Below are 21,568 nucleotides of genomic sequence, written 5' to 3' on the forward strand. Positions count from 1 at the left end.
CTGATATAATATCTGATATCTGTAAATACCTTCTTTACATGCATACAGAGGATTACCATGCAAATAAAAGACTGAATCATGCCATTTCATCTTTATTTGTCATTTTCAAGTGGCATTTCTGAACATAAATTAAATATTATTTGACTAGCTTAATTTTCAGATAGTTACAAGCCATGAATATTTATCGAACATTATTATTATACTAATGCAAATGTACATATGCCAATAAAGAAATAAGTTTTAGACAATGTGTAAATATTTTATAAGAATCAAGCTTCTTAACATGATTAAATTTGATTTTAATACATAACCATACATAATATTTTGTGAATTATTGTGTTCTGCACAAATATTTTAATATTTTTTGTAACCATCCTACAATAAAATTTAACAATATAACTTGTTTATTTTTTTATACCCGCTTTAGTGATAATGTCTACATAGTATGCGATAAGAGATTCATAACGAAATATTGGTAATTTACGGTCTTTTGGGGGTCTAGTCATCGTCATCGTCGTCGTCGGACGGTACGAACAATTCATTTTCTTCTAAGAAGTTAGCAATATTCTTGCTGATGGCCGCACCAATAAGAAGCCCCGGAATCACTGCGGCTACAACACTCAAAAGCCCAAAAGGAGTTTTCTCGGGTTCTGGTAGTATAGCTCCACTAGGTGTTGTTGTTGCCGTTCGCTTCGATAGTATGTTATCTTTTCTTACGTTAATATTTTGTTGTAAAGCAAGACGTGTAAATCGTCTCAAATACATTTTAGTAATTTTATTTTCTCAAGTTTGTAGAGAAAATCCTAAAATAATAATAGCTTTCAGCAGAATGCAGCTGTTCGGACTTGACTTTGACGCTGTCACACGACACACTGTGACATCATAATGTCATAAATTTAGTGTAGATAACTTAAATTTTAAAATCGGTCAGACAGATGTAATAGTAATTAAAACGATAACTTAAGCATGTGTTCATTCCTCATTCCGGGTCATAAAATAGATTTTAGTAGTTACAAATTTATGTACTGTTTGTATATTATAATATTATGTCCTATAAATATATAATATAATTACAATTAAATAAGTGTCTAGATCGTGAGAGATTTTTTTTTTTGCTTTTCATGGCAAGAAGAATGAGAGAAATTGATTGCTTGGATATTTTTCATTGTCTATGCCTTTGATATTGATGTCAAAAATCAAATGTCAATTGTCAATGGCTTAAAAATATGACATCAAATTTAATAAATAACAAATTGACCGTAATTACAAATTTAGATTTAGCAACAATAATAAATAAAAAATAAAATGAATATTACACTTACTAGCTTGGAAGCTTTGATTTGTAAGTAATATTTTTATAACTGTCGCGTAGAATATGTTTTCATAGAATAATTATGAATTTTTATCCTTAGTAAAAGCAACTCATGAATCTTTACCACAACCTGATGGAGCCGCGATAGAAGCGTTCTGCGCAATAATGCGAGATGCTGCTGAAGGTCCTCATCTTGCGGCTCAGGCTCTCGCCTCTCGCATTCACGTACAAAACGCAAGAGAAGCAATTTTAGCACTGTCTATGTTAGATCGGTGTATGCGTAAAAGCGATTCCAATTTTCACGCTGAGATTGGTAAATTCCGCTTCTTAAATGAAATGATTAAATTAGTATCTCCAAAATATTTAGCTGATAGAACAGCACCTGAAGTTAGGACCAGGGTAAGTTTTCTCTTTTGTTCACATTTTATTGTTAAACAGTATATTATAGTTTATACAATAATCATTATATTCTATGATGTTAAAGGTTCTACAACTACTTCATGCTTGGTCAATTGAGTATCCAAAGGAGACAAAATTTAAAGTAGCTTATGATATGCTTAAAAATCAGGGTGTTATAAAAGAGACACCACAGCCACTTCCACCTGAAGATGTGGCTGTAACCTCAAGGCCTAGAGCTAAAAATGCTATTTTTGAAGATGAGGAAAAGTCAAAGCTTCTGCAGAAACTTTTACAGAGTAAGAAACCTGAAGATCTACAACATGCAAATAGGTTAATTAAAACTATGGTCAAAGAGGTAATTATTATATTTTTATTTCTATATGTGCACAAAGAAACTGGCTGTTACAAGTAAATGAATAAATCAATAATTTTTAAAAAATAGTAGTATTTAATGAATGCATTTTTTACAGGAAGAAAAGAGAAATGAAGCAAACAGTCGTCGAGCGCAGGAAGTCAGTGCGGCACTAGACAGTGCAGATCTCCTGCGGGACATGCTGGACCATGCAGAAGAGGCCTCTGCTGATGAGGAGCAGCTCATCCATGAACTGCATGCCAGTTGCGCTAGATTACGACCTGTATTACAGCATCTGGCTGCATCAGAGGTGCAAGATGAAAATCTTAGTAAGTTACTTATTGTTAAAAGTACTTTTGACTAACTACTTATGATTTGTCTTGAGAAATACCAAGTAATGTTCAATCTATATTTTATAAAGCAAGCGATATAAATTTTTAGGAATATTGTATTTCTTAAATATAAATAATAGCAAGGACAGTGCAACAGTTTGCATTCATCTAATAAGAAATAATATTTTTCTTAATTATCTATTCTTGCAAATTATAACAATTGTTTTAAATGGACTATAATCATTAAAAAGAGTTAAAAAATAGTATTTTTCCTCATTGACCTAAAAGAGGAAACTAATATAATCGATTTTAAAACTAATCTGACTATTACAGCTTTATAGCATTGATAAGTATAACTATTTTACAGTAATAATGGTTTAAAAATATTTTTGTTAAGTTTTTCCTCATTTGTACATCATACTATTATCCTTATTGATTTCAATTAAAATAATAACCATAACTATTAACGATATATTTAAATTTATTAAAATTTCCTTTCCAGGTGATATTTTACATGCAAGTGATGTGCTAGATAAAGTATTTGAAAAATACAACAAATTCAATGCAGAAAGGAAGAGCAGGGTTAAAACTCAAAACACTTCAACAAACAATGAAAGTTTATTAGACTTTGCCGGGGGAACTACTGTGAGAGAGAATGAAGTAGAAAATAAGGTTATAGATGAGCTGGGTGATATATTTTCGAGTGACATTAGTGGTGGTACGGTCCAGCCACTAAAACCAGTGAATTTAATGGACAATGGTATGCTTTTATAAATAATTTTATATCAAATCAATTATATTTATATTACAAGAAATGATGAGCCTTCTTAATAACTCAGCCCCCGGAATCGCAGACACATCACACAATAGAAAATCTATTGTGTTGTGGTCCGATTGGGCTGCTCGGGGCTCAATGGGTTAAGAAAGAATCTTTAACCTTTGAAATGAACATAAAAAAAGGCTGAAATGTTTTTATTTTTTTAATAAGTGTGTAAAGTTAAAATGTACCATAATACTTCCATTTAATATATTATAACAAAATTCTTCATAGATTTTTAGATATTTGATAGAATTCAAAATTTAGGCCGGTTGCAGAGCTTCACCGACCATCAGTGCGTACGTCAGTCGCGCTTTTCATATGTATGGTAATACGCGTGCGTATGGTCGGTCTAGCTATGAACGGTTTTATGAATTTCCATACATATGACAAGCGCGACTGACGTACGCACTGATGGTCGGTGAAGCTCTGCAACCGGCCATAGATTTTGTTGATGTGTTTATATTAACAACTTATTCATTATGTATGTGCTTAAGTTACTTTCTGTTTTAAGATGACACAAGTCTACTGGGCGATAGATCAAAGAAAGATGAAGGTTGGAATGAATTAGACTCCCTTGGAGAACAACTGCTGAAGCAGTCTTTACCAGAAAATGCCAAAAGAATTGATAATTTTAATCAGTTAGTATATTATATTTTATGATTTATCTATAATTTTCTTATTGGAAAATATTTTAATAAATTTATTTTTATTTGTCATTTTCATATCTCATTTCAATATTCAATTTTTTCAGTAAATCAATCAAGAAGATCCCAATGAATGCTTTAGAAAAAACATCACCAAAGCGCGAAATTCCCCAAAGGAATAGCGCTCTTCTTGATCTTGATTTTTTCACAAAAAAGCAAGACGAAAGCACAATTAAGTTATCACCAGTAGCTCAATCTACTACTTCCGTAACTCCCAATGATGATATAATGGTGGACATAACTGAAACACCATCAAACATTTTGAATAATAACACAAAATCTAACAGTGCACTAGATAAAATACTAGATTTAAGCATTCCTCTAGAAAATACGAACACCACAGACAATAGAGAAATATCTATGGTTGAGGAACAAAAGGAAAAAGTGAAACAGGAAGTGAAATCGCTATCAGATATAAATGTGACATTACAAAGTGTGCATCCAAGTAAAGTGCCTCCGTTAACAGCGTTTGAAGAAGAAGATGGTGTCACAGTGGTGTTACATTTTTGTAAAGATAAGCCGAGGCCTGATGTTAATGTGATTGTGGTATCCACTAGGAGTAAACATGAAGCTGCTATAGAGGATTACAAGTTTCAAGCTGTTGTTCCAAAGGTAATTTTATATTTATCTTGTATTTTTAAAAAGTTATACCTTACGTAAAATTTACAAGCATTTATCTGCATCAGAGCAAGTATTTTTATTTTTTGTTTTAATTTTTCGAAAAATATTCAAACAATATTTTTGTGGCAACTGAGGTTCCATCAATGAGAAACATATTTAAATACTATATTTTTCCAACAAAATGTCCTTTACACGCAGTAAATTTCTTTTTAGATTATTTTTTGTCATAGTGACTATTTCATAATAAAATTAGTCTATGGCCTATTCTAACTAAAACATTATTTCATCCAGGGTTGCAAGGTGCGATTATTAACACCTTCAAGTACAAGCCTACCAGCTTTCAACCCGTTCCTGCCGCCGCCCGCGCTCACACAAGTCATGTTAGTTGCAAGACCTCCAAACCGACCACAAATTGACCTAAAATTCGTCATAACCTACACTTGTAACGACGACATGTATTCAGAGATGGGCGAAGTCAAACAACTACCACTCGACGATATATAGTCGACATTCACGCTCTGAACTATGATATATCTGAGCTCATGCTTACCGATTTTTTTTTATATCGAACTATCGGTTGTCAATTGATTAAAAAAAATAATAAAAAAACAACAAAAATAAGAAGTTATAGCATGAGTGGGAGTCGGAAGAACGCTTCTTAATTTTTTTTATTTCTTGTGTATTTAAGATTTACATAATGAACAAACACAATGACTGTTTTATTATAAATATAGGTTAAGTTTTATTTGTACTTCGATTTAATTTTATACGTCGATTCTAGTCCAAAAATTTAAATTGCATTTATGAACATTCCGTGTGACTTAATTAGAATTTATTTTGATCTTGGAATACAGTATTATGTTTAAGAGAATATTAAGTATATTATATTATGATGATTTTATGAGTCCTAGTATTGGTGTTGTGTAGAAATTAAAGTGATGCATTTCAGCATTTATTATGTACAACATAAAAAATTAAGTTCTGACTACAGTGCAATAGACATTCAGAGATGTTTTATGCTTAGTATAAAGATGTTGAAAATAAATATATTATCTGCTTAAACATATTGTGTTTTATTTAAATTACCCTTTTTATCACATAGTTAAGTACTTAAATCTTATAAGTATATATTCCCAAAAAAAGTTGATTACTGCTCATCTATTGCGAACACAAACACAAACATGATAAAATTTATCATAAATATAATGAATTAATGATCGAATTTCCCATAAAAATAATAACTACAATCACCATGGTATTCATAATGTGTAGTACCTACAGCTTCCTTATTTTATCCGTCCTAAATTGTGATTCGTATCATGCCTACTAATATAAATTTATAAAGAATAGAAAAAATTCGATCACGAGGCGGCACTCGAACCCGCATCCTTTCACGCCAATTCGGGGCGGATGCCTAACCAACTCGGTCACCCGTGACCCGCCAGAGCGATCGAATTTATTCTATTCTTTCAGTTTTTTTTTTACATGTCTAAGGGACACACCGCGCGCCATCTATTGAGATGATTAACAACCATCTCAACCAATGCGAAATATTTTTAAGTGAATACAATATTGTAACGATGGGACACGACCTTTTTTGTTGAATTTGATATTTTTGGTCTTATGGCATTCAAATGCCTTATTAATATAAATTTAAATAATAAAAATTCGATCACGAGGCGGGACTCGAACCCGCATCCTTTTACGCCAATCCGCCGCGCCTGCGCCGCGCTATTCTTTATAAATTTATATTTAATGCCATAAAACCAAAAATTTCAAATTAAAATTTATATTGTTATTTTTCGTTAAATTGGATCTATTCCATCTAGAACCGTTATATTCGGTAATTGGTATTCGATTAGACTTTAGAGGGATACTAGGTTCGGGTCATTTAAAATTTCTTAGAAAATTGTGCAGTTATTACTTGCTCTGTGTTGTGCAGTTATGTCAGCTATCCTTTTTCCGTACCGTACTGAGTACGAATAGTCAATAGATGTACCTATATTTAGTACTCAGTACGACGCACTGCATTCTATTCTAACGAAAAGCAATGACGGAAACAAGCTTTTGTAAAGTTTGCAATCTCGTTAGGTAGATTATAATCTGTTTATACAATACTAGCTTTCCGCCTGCGGCTTCGCCCGCGTTTTCAAAGAAAAACCCGCATAGTTCCCGTTCCCGTGGGATTTCCGGGATAAAACCTAGCCTATGTTACTCGTGGATAATGAAGCTTTCGAATGGTGAAAGAATTTTTAAAATCGGTCTAGTAGTTTATGAGCCTATTCATTACAATCAAACAAACAAACAAAGTTTTCCTCTGTATAATATTAGTGTAGTAATTACCGCGACATGCACAGCGACATGTAACCAAAAACCATAGCTTAAAAAAATGTAAGCAACATTGTTGTTAACTATTCTTTGACCATATTTTACATACAAAAAGTAACTACATAATAATATGACATTTTTTATGTTACACACGTGCATGTGCAGGAACAAATTTTATGAAGTTTTATTCAATAGACCACTGCACGTAAGATTAGACCATATTATCATGATAAAATTTACTTTTACATATTAGATATTGCTTCATGGATCGTGTATTAAAATATGTCTTGGTGTGTTTTTAAATAAAACGCTGTTATATCGTCAAGTTGTTCTTTATTACAAACAGTATTTACATTAGATACGAAATATTTATACAATAAATGCAAGAATAAAACGTCAATTTATTCTAAGACTATGAGTTTTCTTAACCTAGTAGTGACGATCCTATACATAAAGTAATGATCGTATTTTCTATGGGTAAAATAATATGAACACAAGTTCTTCCCACTTTATTTCAAACCTGAATAATATTTCTGGTTTCTTTCAAAAGCTGTTAATGTAATTATTAGAAAGGAACAATGCTATCGCGTTAAAATACAGCATTAATATATATTTTCTCGTAACAATTTGACAATTTTGTAAACCTAACGATACAAAAAATGGTACAAACTCGGAAAGTTTTAGTTTTATATGTTTTACATTCAACTGAGGTACAAAAAACGTTTTAATTTAAACGGGTTGATCACGAAAAGCGAGAGCCGTGATGGGTTTCTGATGGCCGCAATACTCTCGCTCTAGAGTGCCTTTCTCGAGGTCCCATAGTCGCGCGTAGCTGTCTGACGAGCCTAGAAATCCAAAATTATTAATATTTTTTTACTATCTATACTAATATTATAAAGCTGAAGAGTTTGTTTGTTTGTTTGTTTGTTTGAACGCGCTAATCTCGGGAACTACTGGTCCGATTTGAAAAATTCTTTCGGTGTTAGATAGCTCATTTATCGAGGAAGGCTATAGGCTATATATAATCACGCTACGACCAACGGGACGGGAGCCACGGGGGTGAAACCGCGCGGAGCAGCTAGTTAATAATAATTATGAACTTGAAAGTCAGCAAGATTTTGGATGCAATTTATTGACTTTTACGTTATATGCAGTTAAAACAGGAGGAGGTTCAATTCGATGGTTCTTTATATGTTTGTTATTTCAGAACTTTCGGCTGGAAGATTAACTATTGATGATTCTTTTTTTAAGTCTATTGTAATTTAATTTGTAGCAACGGCCGCGGCGTCCATGTGAAAATCTGTGCTAATATTATAAAGCTGACGAGTTTTTTGTTTGAACGCACTAATCTCGGGAAGTACTGGTCCGATTTTAAAAATTCTTTTGGTGTTAGATAGCCTGTTTATCGGGGAAGGCTAGGCTATATATCATCACGCTAAGACCAATAGGAGCCGAGACATGCGGGTAAAACCGCGGATCGCAGTTAGTTTTAGATACTCCTACTACGACTTGTAATAATTGATTAAGAACAATAAGCAACACTACAGTGTTACAGTCGTAGAACAAAGCCACACCCCGGACACTACACAAAATTATTGTTTTGACAGTCACACTGTAGAGACTGCAAATATGTGTGTTAACACTTTATGGTTGGCAAATTTGTGACTAGCGTAAAGAAATTCGCGTTTTTCTGATGAAATACATCCGTACAGCACAATATCTAACCATTTTTTACGAAAAACGATAATCACAAATCCAAAGTAATAAAATTACTTGATTAATTTTGTCAATCTTCGTTGCGTATCGTCCTTGCAGAAAAATCTATAGCGTGATCGTGTGGGTGAAGTGTTTAATTTTGGCGGGAGGCGGAGAGTGCCCGTTCTGTAGCGTTTAGCTACTCTGTGATAAAACTGTGTACATTTACCGGTGAACAGATACCGCGAGTCGACAGTGAACGCGGCGTCCCACACCCAGCGCTGCGTGTCGTGTCGCAGCTCGCGCGCCAGCGACCAGTCCCGGGTGCGCCACACCCGCGCCGAGCAGTCGCCCGACGTTGTCACTAGCATGCTGTAAGCGATGAGTTTCAATATGTGACGTTACATATTCTATAGCAAGCATCTCACGTTACTTCTGAGATTGAATTTTTATGTATATGTGTGAAAGAAGGGAAAAATAGCCACAGCCCTTTTTATTTCATAGTTTAAATAATGATAAAATTGCTAGTAAAATAGAATATTGAAAATATTAAAGATGTATTTACAAAGATCATATAACTAATGTGTAAGTGTATATCCATGTATATGCATGCAGGCACTCATGGTTATGTGTGTGTTCGAGCTTTGTTTATTCTGTGTGCACATATTCCAGCGCCCACACGTATCGGCGCCCTTGTTGTGCATGTACTACGGATAGCACACGTGTACTCACGAGGAGTCCGCGCTGAACTTGCACCGCAGCGCGTACTTGTGGTGAGCGACGAGGTGCTTGCGCGGCACGGGGCGGGCGGGCGACCCGTCCAGCGCCCACACGTAACAACTGCCCTTGTTGTTCACCGCGGCCATTAATTTGCCTGATGGATCTATCGCTATGTCTTGGATGGATGCTTCCGCTTCTGGAATCTGTGAAGCGATCAATGATAATGTGATAAGTGCTAAATAGAATGCTATGAAATACCTTACAGAATTTACACAATAAATGCTTAAATTTGAAAAAATTCATTCATTATTTATTATTCATTATAATAATTATAAACAGTGTTTTGTATTAACAGTTTCAAATTATAAAAACCAATAAGAATAAGCAATATAACCTACTTTCATTGAAGATAAACTTTAAGGATTGTACTACCAATTTTTACCCTAAATGTCTGTTGTTAAATTTGTTAATAATATACCATTATATATATTATAATTACAAGATATTTTATACATACCAGTTGTTCATTATGATCAGTCTTCAGGTCCCATATGTGTATAATCCCAGTCTGTCCTCCGACCATGATCTGAGACTGGTCTGGATGTAATACAACTGCATTCACTGGAGCAGGAACTTGGAATATCCTCTGGCATTGGAATTGTCTGCCGGCTCTGAAACATTGAAAAACCATTTTTAATACTCACAATATGTGAATGGGAATGTTGATGAATGAAGAAAGAAGATATTTTTTAATTTATACAGATAACATTTTATTATTAACGTAGACATTTACTTGACTTGATATAAGTCTAGTAATTTTTTTTACATAAACAACTTCACTAGAAAGTTTTACCTCAAATCCCAGATTCTAGCTGTACAATCTTCTCCACCTGTGTACATCCATTGACCATTTTCCTGCAAATTTTTCAATTCACAATTAGGATGATCTATAAAATGATGGTTTAAAAAGTATTACTCCCTTGAATTGTGTTAATATACACAATTCAAGGGAGTAATACCTGATATATTACAAATGTTTAGAGAATAAGCATACTCTATTTTTAAAGAAACTAAAATGATGATAGCGCATAATGAGAATTACCTGAAATCCAACACGGGAAACATTCTTTGTGACTCCCTCAAAGTTCATAACAGGGTCAGGGTTGGCGCTGGCTAAATCGTACATTCGTATATGCTGATAACCACATGCTGCCACCATTTGACCACTAGGGTTGATTTCTAAATCGTTGACTTGCTGAAATTTACATTGATTATAATCCTTTTGAAATACTATAGTTTATGATCATTACCAAGACTATTTACTATACTATCAACATTATTATGACCTGTAGAATGTAGATTTTTCCCAATCTTACCGAGTCAGGATGTTGCATAGTCCTTAAACACACGCCGCTGTGTGCTTGCCATAGCTTTATAGTATGGTCATATCCTCCCGTGACGAGGACCACTTGTGAGCCTCCAGCAATACCGTCACCAGACATAGTCATTGTAAACAGATATTTAAACTTGTGATAGAAGTTAGAACATTTCGTATAATATCGAATATTAATGAATTCAAATAAAGAAATAAGTATGGATTTTTTGTTATTATTTCAACAATATTCATAACAAAACTAAAATCTTTAGGTTTTCGGCGTGGTATTTATAAATACCATTAAAAAAAAATATATTTTACTTTCAGCGTTTGTTTGGTTTGATTTAGTTGATTGACGGAAGAATTGTGGTTGTCAAATTCAATTGACATTGAATAATTGACAGTTAAAATCTGATAAAGTCTATAATCTATTGTACCTACATTATTTTTTTTTTAAACTATGAGATTATGGGCAATATGGCAAGCTAATTTGACAGAAAAATGCTCTATTAATGCACATCGCTGTCGTGACTCGTGCTTAGAGATTAATAACATCTTGGTTATTTTTGTAACTATTTATCTATTTTGTAATTATAACAAAAATAAATCGATTGCTTACATCTGATCTTATCCAGAGAGCACGAATTTCTGAGTTTTGTGTGTAAAAAAAAATTATTGAACTCATATGTTAATTTTGTAATACGATTTATAATGTTTGACTCGAATTTTATAAAATGAAAGTTAGAACAGAATTCAATGTTCTTACTGTTCTGTGTATTTCTAATAACTCAGTGGATCTTCACTGATAATTCGTAAAGGCTAACCTTAAACGTTCATACCACATGACAAGCATCATGCTTGACTTGTCATGTGGCATGAACGTTAGATCTAGCTTTAACGTAGGCGTCATTGTCGGAAATCGGAACTCGGATCAATATAGTCCCTGACAACGTACCTAACAACCATGTGTAGTGTATATTTTCGAAAAACATTATCATGTTCTCTCTCTCTTGTTATCGCACTATAACGATTTGCATTATCAGTTATGATATTGATAACGTTTCTTTGACTACACGTGTTAACAATACCAATCACTACATAATAATTACGAAAAAATTAATGTTTACTGGGGCGAAATGAAAATCAAATTCAAAAATAATTTTATATGAAATTACTTTATTGAACATGTAAAATCCATATTGACATGAGGAATGCTATTCTCATTTACAAAATAACACAAATGTAAAATTTGAGAGACTAATCACATTGAAACCTACCTAAACTAACTAAAAATACAACATACACATCAATTTCCTAAATTATTTAAATTGCTCAACTCGGTGACAATTTCCGAGAAGTTCTTAGCTTAAGTTTGGTACCATTATTAGTATTGAAATTTACAATGACAGAGGTAGGTTTTAATTAACAATAAGCCATCGTTAATGAAATTGTCTCTAATTTTACATGTTGATACAGTTTAACCAAAACTTATGTCCCTGACACACAAAGTAAATTATATATAGCAAAAAAAAATTATGGCAAAGCACAGCTTTTACTGCAGAATGAAAGGTAGAAGACATAGTTTTGATGAAACCATTCAAGGTACATATCAAAGGTGAGCATCCGGTCACAGCGAACTTAACGAGGGAGGGCTAACTGTACAATTCCCCATTTGATACATACTAACACTTATACATTATTTTTTTCGAGGCTTAGAAATCTAGACCTTAGCCTGCGCTGATTCTTTCCAAATTCTGCACTCTTAAACCTATTCAATACTAGAAATAATGTTATTAAATTAGTAAATAACATTGTCAAAATTATCAACAAATCGTATCATATTGACCAAATTATAATACATATTGAAAAAATTGCATCATTCATAATAAATCTCTAAAAAAAGATGCCAAAAAATTTGTGTGAATGTAATACAGACTTTGGAAAGTCAGTCGTACATTATGTAATAAATTAAGTCCGAGTAAATTATTCAATATGAACAGAAATGCATTGTTTTGGGAGATCATTCGCTTTCTTCTTCATCATCATCACCACCATCTTCATCTTCAGACTCTTCCTTCTTCTTCTTGGCCTTCTGTTGACAAATTTATATTGAGTAAAATTATAACTGTATAGTCATTTAATTGATTTAAAATTGATAATAGACTAGCTTTAATGTACTTTAGAGATAATTTAATCAAACCAGTTATAGATGTTTAAGAAATGCTAACTGTAAACCTCAACCTTGGACACTAATTTACACATCACATGTATTCCATTTCATATTTACACTAACATAAAAATATGGAATTTTTTATACACAAAACAATAAATATATCATTCTTATCTATGCACTTACGGCAGGTGACGCCTTCTTTCCCTTCTTGCCTCGCTTTTGTGCCTTCTTGCCGCCGCCACCACCTTCACCACCACCTCCATTGGCGTTAAATGATTCTAAATCTTTTGTGTACTGTTCCTTTGCTTGAGCAGCTTTTTCTTCCCATTCCTAATGAAGACAAGATAAAATTACACATTATACAAAGAATTTAAGTAATTAACGAAAATACATTTCGTGTAAAATAGCTAATAAAAAAACAATATAATAAACTTACACTCTTGTCCTTCATAGCCCTCCATATTTCGCCTCCTTTTTTAGCAATTTCGGTGACTTTGAGTCCGGGATTATCGGCTTTAATCTGTTCCCTTGCACTGTTCAGCCATAGCATGTATGCTGACATGGGACGCTTCGGCTTGTCCGACATTTTATTTTTTTTCCTGTAAATAATCACACAATATTACTAAAGGCTACGAAAATGCGCGGCAACAGGTTATGCGGGCCATGCTGCAACCGAATCAAAGCGTCCATATCGGACCTAGGCGTTCTCTAGAGCACACTTTTGGCGGGAAACCTATTTTCAGCACATCTACCATGAAATAAATTACATAAATCGCTTTAATAATCCATTCTTAGCATTATAAGCATAATGTAATCAATAATTGATGTAATAATTAACAAAAATAGTTATCGCCCCATATAACGAGTTCAGTGGCCTACGCTTGGGTCGAACGAGCCATTTTGTTTTCACGTATTGTGTTGAAAATACGCATTTACAAAACATGACATAATTACTATATCATCGCCAAATTATTAATCTTTAACTTGTAGAAGAACTGTTTCAGTCGTTCAATGGAAAAGATCCGAGAAATAAATTATCAAAAATAGGGCGTCCTTTCTCATACCCACGCGTAGTACAGAAAGTACGACGAAGCATATAGCCATGTTTGACTCAGAATTCCAACGTGGAAAAAAGCTTATTTTTACAAAATACGCCTTCAATATCATAACTATGCTTAGATAAATGCATAACTTTAGTAAGAAAATTGATTTGACTTACCTGATGGCGAAAATTTTGAAATAATTTTTGAACTCGTACACAACCAAACTGCAGACGTAGAGAACCGAAAGAAAATGTATGGAGCTCGAAGCAATGTTCCTAGAGCTAGCGAGCTTGGGGCACCTCGCGTCGCTACCACAGCGCCATCTATCTACGCTCTGATTGGTCGAATTATTCATTGCTGCCAATAGCACCAACGTTAGCAAGCATCTTGTACTACGTATATCCGTGACGTATCCAACCTCGAGCACGTTCTAATTTAGCATTTATCACCTAGGGTTAAGGACTAAAGTTCACTATAGAGATTTTTCCCATACTTTGCCTTCTAAAATAAATTTAAGCGTTTTATCACGAAAATAAGACAAAATACAACATGTTTTTTGTAATACGAATCAATTTTGACGCAAATAAATTTTTTGTCTACATATCTCAATTACTTTCATTTAATAAGTATGTCAAAATTTGGCCTAGTCTCCTGATAGGTTTCCCATAGCGGCCTTTGACAAAATTACCTCGCGCCAAATTTTAAATGCCGCCAACGTGTATACGAAAACTTAAAAAGCGCGGCAAATGTCAGAGTGAAAGGGATGCCAATAAAACAGCGTTTGTGGGTGCGTTAAGCGTTTGTTTACCATTTGATATTTCCAAGGGACTTGAGAAATAGTGTTTATTTCGTTTCAATAAGGATGTAGTACTTATGGAACTAGTAATAAAATACATTCCAGATCCACATATTATCTTAATACAGCGATATAGGAGGTGAACGATAACACTTTTTGGATTTAACAATAAAAATTGGTCACATTTTATCTCTATTGTAGTCAAGCTTTGTTCGATTCTATCGATTTATAACAAATTTTATATGTTTAAAACAACATAATGGGCATTTCATTTAATTAACATTTGGAATTTTGTAAGCATCTATACCTACTAAGGTACTTACTCTGGCTTTAAAATAATTGTATTTCTACAGATAGGTCATTGCGCCTGTTCGCGTCCATTTTGCGGACATCGTTTAGAAAATTCACGAAAATAAGTATACTTTAAGTAAAATTGTAATAAGAAAAAATTTAGATAATACCTCAATGTATAAGAGACATGCACACATATTCAAAATATGCCTGCGGACCGCCTATCCTATTAAAAAAAATTATTTAATTTTGGCTATTAAACGAGAGAGTTAAAACGCGCGGGATTTTGAAAAAAAAATAGTGCGCAGCGTCGCGTTTGACGGTAAGTATCTTATTGTTAAATGTGAATTTTTGAATATGTGACTGTTTCTTTACTTTGCTAACAAAACATGGAATAGTATGGATTATAAATCAGCTTATTTCTTTTACAATTAATAGCTAAAATAAGGTGGACGCGAATTACTACACCGAATTTGTACAACTTCCATTTTGCGTCCACGGTGGGCGCAAACTATACCTATAGTGCATAACAATAGAACATATTGCGTCCACATTGTTTTTCATTACGTAGCAATGATTTGTTTGTTAAAATATGTAATTTAAAATAGATTGTAAATTTTTGACTAAGACCACAAGTTGATAATTTAAATTTTCATTCAAATTAGCAAATTTTGATGCTATTTTTTCATTTTAAAAGGGGTATTCTGTGAATGAGACTTGATCATCAATTCGATATCCGTCCGTCTGTATGTCCGTCTGCCGGTCTTTCTTTCTGTCTAGACCCTTTTTCTCAGTAACGCGTGGAGGTATAAAGCTGAATAGTCAAATCTACGGTCCCTTGAAGCAGTGAAAAAATCAAACTTATAAGCAAAAGATACAGCCGTTTATGCTGCAAATTTTCGCTGAATTGCAACTGAAATCAGCAGATTGAATTGATGCTGAATACAGACACTTGAAAATTGGTACGAAGCAACGTCTTATAGCACAAATAAGGGAAACATTGAAAAAATAATCATTTACAGTTAAAACATATGTACGAAAAAAACAGGTTAATACGGAAGCCTCGATGTGCAAGTTCCACTCGCATTTGGCCGGTTTTTATTATATAGCTATATTCGTAAATAAATAATTCATTAAAATCTAATTATTATTTGCATTTATCTGATAAAATATTACCCAATACACTCTTAATTCCTTTTCTAAGCTGGTGGACGCGAACTGGTCCACGGGTGGACGCAAACTGGAATTTTTGGACGCGAACTGGGTAAAACGCCTAATTCTGCTATTTGTCTAGATAAATAAAAACCACATGATATTTCCAACACAATCGAAAGTAAATCTTAAAATAGACTATGTAATGAACACGTCACATAAATTTTGCGTTGAAATTTGTTCTGGAACATTTTTATTTTCTCCTTCAAACTTTCCAACTGCACTAAGTGGACGCGAACTGGCGCAATTACCTAGTTACCGAGTAGGTAAATGGATAATAAATTATTTATAGTTATTCAGAAACCACATATAAATAAACGATTATGATTAGTTTCTTATTAGATATTATATATCTACTTACTTACTTATTGACATATTAAAAGATATCTAGGTAACCTACCTATATGAGTAAGTACCTATACATATTATATACAAAAATGCTTTATGTATGTCGGAAATAATTACCAACTTATTTATTATTTGTTTAGTCGCGTAACACGTCAGTAGCCCATGCCACAAGATGGATCATAGTATTATGAAACCGTTACATATAATTATACCCGTTATACCTATAGGGTGTCCCACTGTTGGTAATAGCACAGACTAATAATAATATACTACGTATACAAGTAATAGTAAGCTCAAAGGAGGTTATACTTTTGCATACGCTGAGTACACAGCTGAGTAGGTAGGTACGTAAAAAATACTTAAGTATAAAATTCAGGACGAAGTTTTTTTTCAAATAGATGAATTCTTAAAACTCTGTGTACTGGGTGTACACAGAGTTTTAACAAGCAACCCGCCTAGGTTTGCTACCAGCGTCCAGCATATTGTGTCCTATCGTTTAAGATTATATTGTTTTCATAGACAAAATGCTCACATTAGCGAAGCGGTGTAATTATATGCCGGCTGCGCGAAGTTAGCGAAGAAAACATAGATTTCCAGGAAAAATTTGGCAAATTTTTTTTGATGTAATTTTGTTGTTAAGTATTTTTTTTACGTGATCATAGTGTATGCAAAACTACAAGTCCCTTCGCGCTTAGTATACCAATAGTGGGACACCCTGCATAATATGTAATATAAAATTATTGTTTCAAACGAAAGATTTAAGTAGGTACCTAGTACCTATGTATAACATAGGTAATAGAGGTACTTTTGTGATTCCGTGTTAATTCCGATTAAGTAAATTACATGACATAGGACTTCGGTTATTAGCTAGATAGCTCACACGTCGGAAAGTAGGGATTTCATGTAAGTACCTAAAAATCATTAATTATGCCTTCATAATTTAAAAATGTAAGAATGTCCATTACTATATTACTTATATTATGTATACCGTATACGAAAAATGAAAATAACGTTCCCAGGTTCCGCTCTATAATCTGTAAGTCCTATAAGAAAATAGTTCACCAAGATAGGTACCTATTACCTACAACATAAAAATAACTTACTTTTATGGGTGTTAAGTGTTATAACTACCTATACCTATCAACCTATTGTTTCATTTTTTAAAGTGTGTGTCGTGTAAACTGCTGCTATAGCAATAATATAAACTCTCTGCAGATCAACCAAAAAAAATATATAGATAAAAACATAGGTAGGTACTTAATACCTATGCTAATTGCTAAGTGCTAACCCTCGTAAAAATTCAAGTTTCTAAATATTATGTGTTATTCTGGTACAATAGCTACATTACTGCCAAGAGCCATAATCAAATCCGTTCAGTGTTCAGTTCAAATTTTTACTTTAGATTTTTTTATATCAGTCGGAAGTAGTGAGGTAGGTATTAAGTTTCAACCTATAAATCGTTTTGGCCCTAGTCTACACTACACCTCTCAAAATAGGTATGCGTCAGTGAGTTACTGACTCTCTTTTTCCCACCAATTACCTACGCATAATTATTTATATTAGGATGGAGCATAAGATAAGATTCTCATTTCTTAGTACCTAGGTATTCTACTTGCTCACATTATGCATCATAAGAAGAACATTTTATAATGTTCCCTTTTCTTAAAAAAAGCCGTTAAATTATTAACACTGTCACAATTCGAGGACAAAAAAACCCTTTTAAGTCGTATCCTGAGAAATAACCGTAACGTACCTATTTAGTTCAATTGTTTATAGTTTACGGCTAATACATATTGTATTGTGAACGTGAAAGGAAGTAGATAGTGAACGCCGTAAGGCGTCGCAATAGATTTGTGATCCCTTCAAAGTTTAACCAAAAAATAATACAATCTACAATATAAAAAAGATGGTTCCGTACTGTCTAATAAAAATACTACTCACTCACTGATTTTGATATATATACTTTATATTACTAAGTTCTTGAATAGCTAAGTACCCTACCTACCTAAGATTAAAAAATATAGAGTACCTAAGAGAAGGGATCAAATATTATATGTACTTAAGATTATCTTTTATTTACAAGTACTTAATATCTTAATTTTATATTCAGCTGTTATTAATTTTATTTAAGTATACTTAAATCTAGACACGCGGCAGCGTGTCAAGCCGAGTTCAAGCGAAGAGAACTGGCGAGCAGCAGCCGTGTGTATATTTACACGAACCATTTCGAGCCACTTTTCACCCCCTTATAACTCGAAAACTATTTAAGTTATATAAACCAAATTTGGTACATATCAAGAGGACCTCAAGATAAACAAGAACCTTAAATTTCATAAATACAGATTATACAGTTGCGTAGATATTAATATCCAAAAATCGCAATTTTTAAGACTGACTGACTTATAGACATATACAAAACCTAACCTACTTCCAGATGACCTAGAAAGTTCAAATTTTGTAATCAACTAGGTAATAGTGAGTGTACAAAGGAAAAAATCAGAAAATACTGAATTTATTTGTATTTAATTTTTTTTTCAATGACATAAATTTTGTTTGTATGGAAAAATGGAAAAGTTAAAAAAAAAAGAAAATAGTATATTCACCTTACTAGTCTTAAAAAATAGATCAAAACTAATCAGTGGCCGAAAAAAATTTTGAAATCCATCAATAAATGACTGAGATATAGATTATTGAAGTTTACATATTATTTTAGGACGAAACATCTGTAGATTCGAAGCGCCTCTGACATCACACTCACTCGCGCTAGTCTCGCTAGGGCGGATTACTTCGATTGCATGATTTCTTTATTCAAAACTGTTATTAAACGTAAAATAAAAGAAAATTGTAATAAAAATATTGCCTTTATTGCTCATACAGTTAAAAATAATATATAATTTTACATATTCACATTTATTTATGCTTTATTTATGAGTGTTTAGTTTAGTTTTAATTTCAGTGTAAATAAATAAATAAATAAATAAAATCTTTATTTTGCTTTAAACATGGTATTCAATGGTGATACAATTATATTAATAAAGCACAAACATGTTTAGCCAATACAAGCATGCAAAAATAATTACCATAAATGGTGTAATGGAAGAAGGCTTCGTCGAAGGTAAAATGATTTAATTTGCGTTATATTAATATGAGTGAAACATCTTTAGGCGCGTTTAGAGTAAAATTTCAAGATCGCGTCATGGTAATACCGTAACGTCATGGAGTAAGGCGACGATTCTTCTACAACGATCTTTGCATCTTGGTAATAGTGTGTGTACAAATTCGCGCTGGATGTTTAGAAAATCATGTAATCTTTTAAACAGAAAACGAGTTTAAAAAATTGCAGATAATGACAGGGCAATGTGCGCTGACATTCATAACATACAAGAAAATATAGAAAATAATACTAAACAAACCATACAGAGAAACCGCAAGGAAAAAAAATCGTATATAAAAAGTATTATATATTTTATAAAGTAAATCAAATTTGCAGAGTAATTTTCTGTACAAAAAGTAATGATATCCCACCAAAAACATAAATGTAAAAATTGGAGCCGAGTTCAATCGTTGACTTAATTTGCCAAAAAAAGAAATGAGATCTAAATGTGTGCCAAGTTCTGCAGACAGTCCAGAAATTTATTTACAAAGATGTATTAAGTTCTTAGGTTGACTGAAAACTCAATTGTTTTATTTTCCCTTAGAGAACAATGTTTATTCCAAAATATAACTTTTTTAATTTGAATAATATAATTATTTTCACAAAGCAAACAACTAATGACCTATTGAACCCCATAATTTGATGAGGCTAGTTTTACACACTGTTTATATTTTGTGAGGTTCTAAAAACTTATAAACCGTATATTTTGTATTATTTGTGCAATATCGTAACACACACGAAGGCATATTTGATGTGTTTAACTTTAAAACAAATAAAAAACGAGCGTGCAGTTACGCCATATGGCGTATGTTGAGCGGAACATAAGTGATGTAGGCGGTGTCGTCTCCATATGTAAGTATATCTCAATGGACAACACTGGCGAATCTGCGCAGCGGGCGAAAAGCTAGTATTATCATGGTATTATTTTTAGTAATTTTTAGAGCTTCCATATGTTACGCTAAAAAAAGCTTGAGAGCTCTTTCTCTGCATAACTATGTTTGTTTAAATACGTTTTGAACTGTGAACAGCCTTATATTATTATTTATTATCCTGACAGATCAACCGTCTATTATAGTTAGAAGAAGATCAACAATAATATCATACTTTCCTAATTCCTATCCCATTGTAGGTATAGTTAACTAATAATATGTTTTTAGTTATACCGTACGTTATACGACTAATATAGCCTAGTTACCTACCTATAATCTATATAACATTCGTTTGAGGTAAGTACATAAGTACTATTAGGTAAATATTATAATTTTAAGGTATGTATTTTTATTTTACGACATTATGGTAGGGTTGGCAAATTAAGTTCTCTAACATAGTTTTTTTGGATATCCACTTGTTTTTAGAGTTTGTAACAAAAACGTAACGAAAATAAAAAACAATCAAATGTAACGCAAACAATATAACAATCAAACTCAACAAAAAAACAATATCTATAAAAGCAACTACATATAACTTTAGAGTTACTGACGCATTCCGGTGCGTCAAGTACCTCGCAGAAAGCGAATGCCGCCTGATTATTTTTTGCAACGCGTACTTCACTGTGTGAGTATAGACAGCGATAGAGTGAGCGAGAACGCATGCGAGCGGACGCCATCTTCAGATCTATTCTCTATCTGCTCGTGTAATACACTGAACAATAAACATTGTATTGTTACATCCACAGGATATTCTGCTAATTTTGAGTAGCTATGTAGTTACACAATAATTAAAAAATACATAATATTTTTTTAATAAGATAAATCAATCAAGGTTTTTACGTAGGATAGTTTACGACGACTTTAGTGAAAGGATCGTTAATATTATTTGGTAATCTATACTAATATTATATAGCTGAAGAGTTTGTTTGTTTGTATGAACGCGCTAATCTCGGGAACTACTGGT

The 21,568-nt window shown here is 32.8% G+C and overlaps 4 protein-coding genes across 5 annotated transcripts; 1 reads left to right on the forward strand and 3 right to left on the reverse strand.

The window, feature by feature from the left end:
• Positions 1 to 107: 107 nt before the first annotated feature.
• LOC123696551 (essential MCU regulator, mitochondrial) lies at positions 108 to 858 on the reverse strand. Its single transcript, XM_045642822.1, has one exon. It carries the CDS (start codon positions 763 to 765, stop codon positions 499 to 501), a length of 267 nt encoding a protein of 88 aa, XP_045498778.1. The 5' UTR covers positions 766 to 858; the 3' UTR covers positions 108 to 498.
• Positions 859 to 1,212: 354 nt separating this feature from the next.
• LOC123696451 (ADP-ribosylation factor-binding protein GGA3) lies at positions 1,213 to 5,604 on the forward strand. Its single transcript, XM_045642611.1, has 8 exons — positions 1,213 to 1,342; positions 1,413 to 1,711; positions 1,797 to 2,066; positions 2,182 to 2,392; positions 2,898 to 3,155; positions 3,727 to 3,853; positions 3,967 to 4,531; positions 4,832 to 5,604. Exons 1-8 carry the CDS (start codon positions 1,306 to 1,308, stop codon positions 5,042 to 5,044), a joined length of 1,980 nt encoding a protein of 659 aa, XP_045498567.1. The 5' UTR covers positions 1,213 to 1,305; the 3' UTR covers positions 5,045 to 5,604.
• A 1,580-nt stretch (positions 5,605 to 7,184) lies between these two features.
• Positions 7,185 to 11,019, reverse strand: LOC123696137 (target of rapamycin complex subunit lst8). Its single transcript, XM_045642172.1, has 7 exons — positions 10,660 to 11,019; positions 10,386 to 10,538; positions 10,137 to 10,198; positions 9,801 to 9,954; positions 9,296 to 9,486; positions 8,793 to 8,935; positions 7,185 to 7,713 (listed from the first exon to the last, which is right to left on the reverse strand). Exons 1-7 carry the CDS (start codon positions 10,789 to 10,791, stop codon positions 7,598 to 7,600), a joined length of 951 nt encoding a protein of 316 aa, XP_045498128.1. The 5' UTR covers positions 10,792 to 11,019; the 3' UTR covers positions 7,185 to 7,597.
• Positions 11,020 to 11,814: 795 nt separating this feature from the next.
• LOC123696396 (high mobility group protein D-like) lies at positions 11,815 to 14,188 on the reverse strand. 2 transcript variants are annotated; one of them, XM_045642541.1, is made up of 4 exons: positions 14,051 to 14,188; positions 13,268 to 13,430; positions 13,015 to 13,161; positions 11,815 to 12,747 (listed from the first exon to the last, which is right to left on the reverse strand). In XM_045642541.1, the coding sequence occupies exons 2-4, from the start codon at positions 13,415 to 13,417 to the stop codon at positions 12,679 to 12,681; spliced, it is 366 nt and encodes a 121-aa protein (XP_045498497.1). In that variant the 5' UTR covers positions 13,418 to 13,430; positions 14,051 to 14,188; the 3' UTR covers positions 11,815 to 12,678. The 2 variants fall into 2 exon arrangements, with proteins under 2 accessions (XP_045498497.1, XP_045498496.1); XM_045642540.1 differs by having other exon boundaries at positions 11,815 to 12,750; positions 14,051 to 14,187.
• Positions 14,189 to 21,568: the final 7,380 nt, after the last annotated feature.

This window comes from Colias croceus, chromosome 12 (genome assembly GCF_905220415.1).
Source record: "Colias croceus chromosome 12, ilColCroc2.1".
Lineage (NCBI taxonomy): Eukaryota > Metazoa > Arthropoda > Insecta > Lepidoptera > Pieridae > Colias > Colias croceus.